Below are 6,104 nucleotides of genomic sequence, written 5' to 3'. Positions count from 1 at the left end.
CACTTACAGCTGAATAAGAATTCATAACAATTTGGTTTGACTGAGAAATAAATAACAGTAGCGAACTGATTTTATTGAGCACCTGTTTTCTCATAGTGATCCTTAACTTTTTGTGAGTAGTGTATAATGTTTTTCTTTCCTAAAACACACTATAATAGTAGCCTTTCCCAATGTCCATGCTAAAACTGACTTGTCTGTGTTGTCAATGATTTTGCTACAGTGTGAGAACACAATCTCACGCCCATAACGCTGTGACACGAAAACTCATTTGGTCGTGTTCTGCCGATACTGTAATGTTTTTCTTTCTTAAAACACACTGTAATAGTAGCCCTTCCCAAATGCAATGCTAAAAATGACTGGTCTGTGTTGTCAATGATTTTCTGCGAGAATGCAATCTATCTGTTTGTCGCAAAGACCGTGTGACACGAAAGTTATGAGCGGAAGACAAATCTGCTGAGTGCAATTACGTTTCAGAAGATAGTTGGTTAAAACAGTTTATCACTCAGACACGCAAAGGAACACTATAACTTTATTATTTAGGCCATATTTGCTTTCCTTTGTCATGTATGAAAGTACTGGCCTTGGTTGAAGAAAGTGACCTGTCGCTGTGCAACAAATTTGTCGCCATTTTCCGCCGTGTTTTGTAAATAAAACGTGTTTACTACCCACACATACAAAACGATGCTGTTGGTTCTTTTTATTTTCTTATTGTTTGATTCATGCTTAGCAGTTTAGTATGCTTTGTTTTCTTCTCAATTCAATGGATGGCTATAAAATAAGCATTTAAATGTGAAGGTGTTAAAATTACCCATGATCTGAGCTGTTCACATACAAGAAACACTTAACAAGGGTAAAAGGAGAAACAGAATCCGTTAGTCGCCTCTTACGACATGCTGGGGAGCATCGGGTAAATTCTTCCCCCTAACCCGCGGGGGGATCAACGAAATATAGCCTTTGCCATTTAAAATGCGACAAACGATCGACGGAGGTTTTTATGTTACTGGTTATAGCAAGCACCTGTGGTTTAGACTTCGTCAAAAACAAACAAAAAACTGCACGGAAAACTCATGCAAGAAGACACATAAAACACGTGGCGTTTCATTGAGTACAAAATTGAAACGAAACAGCTGGAGTTATGAATGTGTTTTGAGTGAATGAGACGTTTTACTGAATTAAACGCCACGTGTTATACGCGTCTTCTGACATGAGTTTTCCGTGCACTTTTTTGTTTTTGACGATGTCTAAACCACAGGTGCTTGCTATAACAAGTAACATAAAAACCGCCGTAGATCGTTTGTCGCGTTTTTAATGGCAAAGGCTATAGTTCTATTCACTTCTGAACAATAGAGGGGTTGAGGTTTAAACCAGATACTGCTCCAAAAATAACGCAAAATACATTCATAACTTTTTCATCAATTCCTGTTTGTTGCCTCCCACTCTCCCCTCCCTCTTTCTCTCCCTCTCCCCTCTCCAACACCCACCTCTCTCTCTCATTGGGTAAAAACATCTGTTGAGTGTGCACAGTGTTACGGGCTTTCAACGAGACTCGAGAAAACCTTCAGATACGCACCCAAATGCATTCCCTGAAATCAGGAAAATGCCTACAGGGAATACATCCCCTTCTGCGTTAATTAAGGACATGTAAGTGTTGTCAACACGTGGTTCTTCAGTTCTGTGTGACTTAACATGTGTCTTTTCAAACTCCCTTTCTGAGCAAATTTCTTAACACAATGAGGGCAGGCATGTGGTCCGGTATGTGTCAACATGTGGGAGTTCAAACTCCCTTTCTGAGAAAATTTCTTTGAACAATGAGGACAAGCGTGAGGCTTTTCTCCTGTATGTGTTAACATGTGAGTCTTCAAATGCCCTTTCAGCGCAAATTTCACTTTGCAATGAGGACAGGCATGTGGCTTTTCTCCTGTATGTGTCAACAGGTGGGTCTTCAAAGCAAAGTTCACTTTGCAATAAGGACACGCATGTGGCTTTTCTCCTGAATGTGTCAACAAGTGGGTCTTCAAATTCTCTGGCTTTTTTCCTGTATGTGTCAACATGTGGGTCTTCAAATGCCCTTTCTGAGCAAATTTCTTTGAACAATAAGGACAGGCGATTCTCTTTTCTCCTAAGTGTAGCTTTTCTCCAGTATGTGTCAACATGTGGGTCTTCAAAACCCCTTTCCGAGCAAATTTCACTTTGCAATCAGGACAGCCATGTGGCTTTTCTTCTGTATGTGTCAACATGTGGGTCTTCAAATTGTCTTTCCGAGTAAATTTCTTTGAACAACGAGGACAGGCATGTGGCTTTTCTCCTGAATGTGTCAACATGTGGGTTTTCAAATGCCCTTTCAGAGCAAATTTCATTTTGCAAAAAGGACAGGCATGTGACTTTTCTCCTGTATGTGTCAACATGTGGGTCTTCAAATACCCTTTCCGAGCAAATTTCTTTAAGCAACGAGGACAGGCATGTGGCTTTTCTCCTGTGTGTGTCAACATGTGGGTCTTCAAATCCCCTTTCTGAGCAAATTTCTTTGAACAATGAACACAGGCATGTGGCTTTTCTCCTGTATGTGTCAACATGTGGGTCTTCAAATGCCCTTTCTTAGCAAATTTCTTTGAACAATGAGAACAGGCATGTGGCTTTTCTCCTGTATGTGTCAACATGTGGGTCTTCAAATGCTCTTTCTGAGCAAATTTCTTTGAACAACGAGGACAGGCATGTGGCTTTTCTCCTGGCTCTTGTTTCACTTCCACTTGACAGTAACAGCCTGCAGACAGAGGACAAAATGCTGCTTGCGTTACACAGTCACGTGCAATGTCTGGTTTCCTGTCCTCTTCAACTTCCACACCACCACAAACAAAACTCTCACCATGCGCATACACACTTGCTGCAGGGATGTCTTCAGCCGCAGAACTGCTGGTCTCGGTCACAGCTGGGAATGCCTCAATCTTGAAGTCCTGCCCCGCATTGCATGTACACTCCTCTTTGCACTTGTCGGAGACCTCCATCACTGGCCTTGCTCCACCCTCCCCCACACCGTCTTTTTCACGCTTGATATCAATTGAACATGTACCCCAATCTTGTTCTGAAAATGAAGCTGTGTCTGCAATGGTTCCAAAATCAATTGGGATTTCTGCTGCCCCTTGTTTCTGCCTAATAACTTCACTGTAAGCACTGGACAATGTTGTTATTTCAGCTGCCTCTTGTTTCAGTCTAACACCGTCGCTTTGAGCACAGGACAATGTTGTTATTTCAGCTGCCTCTTGTTTCAGTCTAACACCGTCGCTGTGAGCACAGGACAATGTTGGTATTTCAGGTGCCTCTTGTTTCAGCCAAACAACGTCCCTGTAAGCACTGGATGATGTTGGTATTTCAGCTGCCTCTTGTTTCAGCCAAACAACGTTGCTGTCAGCACTGGACGATGTTGGTATTTCTGATGTACGCTCCATCTGCACGTTGACTGTTTTGTCTGTCTTGAAATCTTCACCTGCTGGTGCTGTAACAGAAAATTCAAAAATCTTTTGTAAGTCTCGTGATGAAAATGTTTACATACCTTTTCTGAAGGTATGTAAGACAGCATTCCTGAAAGATAGAAATTCACAACTCCCAAAGACAGAAAGATTCTCTTCCTGAAAGAAAAGAAGAGACGTTGAGGAAAGACAGTAAAAGATGTCACTTAAAGGCACACATCAGGTTTCCACTGTTTGTTTGTTTGCTTAACGCCCAGCCGACAACGAAGGGCCATAATTATCAGGGCGGTGCTGCTTTGACATATTACGTGCGCCACACACAAGACAGAAGTCGCAGCACAGGGAGGCTTCATGTCTCACCCAGTCACATTATTCTGACACCGGACCAACCAGTCCTAGCACTAACCCCATAATGCCAGACGCCAGGCGGAGCAGCAACTAGATTGCCAATTTTAAAGTCTTAGGTATGACCCGGCCGGGGTTCGAACCCACGACCTCCCGATCACGGGGCGGACGCCTTACCACTAGGCCAACCGTGCCGGTGGTTTCCACTGTACAGCAATTTCAACTCACCAGGAATTGTTAGTATGTTACCAAGTGAAGGGATGGTCTTATCCCATGTAAAGCCTGACCTGATCTGAGATGCTGATCCAAACCATTTTCACAAGAAGGAGTGAGCCTTTAAAGTCATGTTCTTCCGTAGAGGACTGGCTTCTTGCGAACGTCTCAGAGTCCTGCGTTTACAGAGTACGAGGCTTTATGCTGTATGTTGGCATACGTGCCTTGAGAAAAGAACTTCAGATGAGTTTACTCAAGTTACAAACACACACCCTGCGATCACAGGAACATAGGCTTAGTGTGTGCAAAGGGGAATAACCACGTTTTATCTCTAACTCAAGAGGAAGAAAAGTCAGTTGCTTCCCTTAAAAGTGACTTGGGGCAAAACTTGAATTTTTATGTTTGTTTGTTGTTGCCGCAGCCTCAACACTACCCCCACACATCTAGAAACGCGTATATCGCTATCTCATTCTTTGGACCACAAAAACCACGTAGTGGAAGTCTACTGTTATTCGGATTACAAGTTTTGTCAGCATCAGTTTCTGCATTTTCATTTGTAATTGTTCTTTTCATTACAAAACACAAACTGAAATGTATTATGCTTCTGATGATTTTTGACAATCTGTGGTGAAAATAACACCTATATTTGGCTGGTTTGAAAATTTCATATTTCTGCTTGATTTAAAGCAGCAGACACTTTCTGACTTAAGTGAAATGAAGACCAAGAGACACAAGAAAGTTAAATCAAAACTGATGAAGTTGACTTTTTATTCATTAACCTGTGTGAACAAGTGTGTGTGTTTTCTCGATGAAAGAAACTTTTGTATTGGGCAGGTAGCTTTTGACCTTGGCTGATTCATTTTGGTGAGTTATGATTGGGTATATGTGACCCTCCACCACGGAATGAGTCGCATGTCACCTTTGCATGATTTTCATATTTTTACATTTTCCTAAAGAGTTTGTTATGCTCTATCCAGTGGTGAAAACCGTTTTAGAAAAGAGCGGAAACTGTTTGAGTTATACGCCTGTGACTAAGGTGACCCTCACACTGTTACCATACACTCTCCGGACTTATATCAAGCCTAGCGCAGAACCGCGCGAGGTGACATGCGACTCATTTCGTGGTGGAGGGTCACATATTCACCTCACTTACTTTTTAAGCTAACCTACCAGGACAGTAATACAAATACATTTTTTGCAAAATTGCAGTGTTCAACTCCTTGCAAAAAAAAATCAATGAAACTTGATAATTTTCTTCATGAACAGAAGACTTTAAGACCAAAGAGACCTGTGCAAGAAAATGCGAGAAACATTGTTCTTTTAACCTTTGCCGTGCTTCCTGGGTTCACACAAACCCATACTTTTAAAGAGTAGTAGTGATTGTAACTATCCCTCTGCCGACGGCGCGGGTTCTGCTACACCCATAATTACCAAAGCGGCGGAACAGTGTCTGTCTGCCTGTTTGTCTCCATGCAAGAGACTGTCTGTCTCTCTGTCTGTCTGTCCGTATCTCTCTGTCTGTCTGTCTGTTGTCAGTTGCTCTGTCTGTTTGTCTGTCTGTCTATCTGTCTATCCGTCTATCTGTCTATCCGTGTATCTGACTGTCTGTCTATCTGACTGTCTGTCTCTGTCTGTCTCTGTCTCTCTCTGTCTCTCTCTCTGTCTCTCTCTCTTAGTCTCTCTCTATCTTTCTTAGTCTCTCTCTCTCTCTTTCTTAGTCTCTCTCTCTCTTTCTTAGTCTCTCTCTCTTTCTTAGTCTCTCTCTCTCTTTCTTAGTCTCTCTCTTTCTTAGTCTCTCTCTTTCTTTGTCTCTCTCTCTCTCTCTCTCTTTCTTAGTCTCTCTCTCTTTCTCTAGCTCTTTCTTAGTCTCTCTCTCTCTCTCTTTCTTAGTCTCTCTCTCTCTTTCTTAGTCTCTCTCTTTCTTAGTCTCTCTCTCTCTCTTTCTTAGTCTCTCTCTCTCTCTCTTTCTTAGTCTCTCTCTCTTTCTCTAGCTCTTTCTTAGTCTCTCTCTCTCTTTCTTAGTCTCTCTCTCTCTCTTTCTTAGTCTCTCTCTCTCTTTCTTAGTCTCTCTCTCTTTCTTAA

At 42.1% G+C, this 6,104-nt stretch overlaps 1 protein-coding gene across 1 annotated transcript; it reads right to left on the bottom strand.

Moving 5' to 3' along the window:
* Positions 1-1,491: 1,491 nt before the first annotated feature.
* LOC138951390 (zinc finger protein draculin-like) lies at positions 1,492-5,381 on the bottom strand. Its single transcript, XM_070323001.1, has 3 exons — positions 5,378-5,381; positions 2,804-3,490; positions 1,492-2,389 (listed from the first exon to the last, which is right to left on the bottom strand). Exons 1-3 carry the CDS (start codon positions 5,379-5,381, stop codon positions 1,632-1,634), a joined length of 1,449 nt encoding a protein of 482 aa, XP_070179102.1. The 3' UTR covers positions 1,492-1,631.
* Positions 5,382-6,104: the final 723 nt, after the last annotated feature.

This window comes from Littorina saxatilis, linkage group LG16, assembly GCF_037325665.1.
Source record: "Littorina saxatilis isolate snail1 linkage group LG16, US_GU_Lsax_2.0, whole genome shotgun sequence".
NCBI classification, from domain to species: domain Eukaryota; kingdom Metazoa; phylum Mollusca; class Gastropoda; order Littorinimorpha; family Littorinidae; genus Littorina; species Littorina saxatilis.
The sequence above is the reverse complement of the archived record's forward strand: the minus strand, read 5'-3'. Positions and strand labels throughout refer to the sequence as shown.

What these genes read in the sequence shown, in the direction of transcription:
- LOC138951390 (XM_070323001.1), bottom strand. An exon ending in CAGGAAACCAGACATTGCAC is followed by an intron (nt 2,390 to 2,803) that starts GTGACTGTGTAA and finishes TGACACATACAG; the next exon opens with GAGAAAAGTCACATGCCTGT.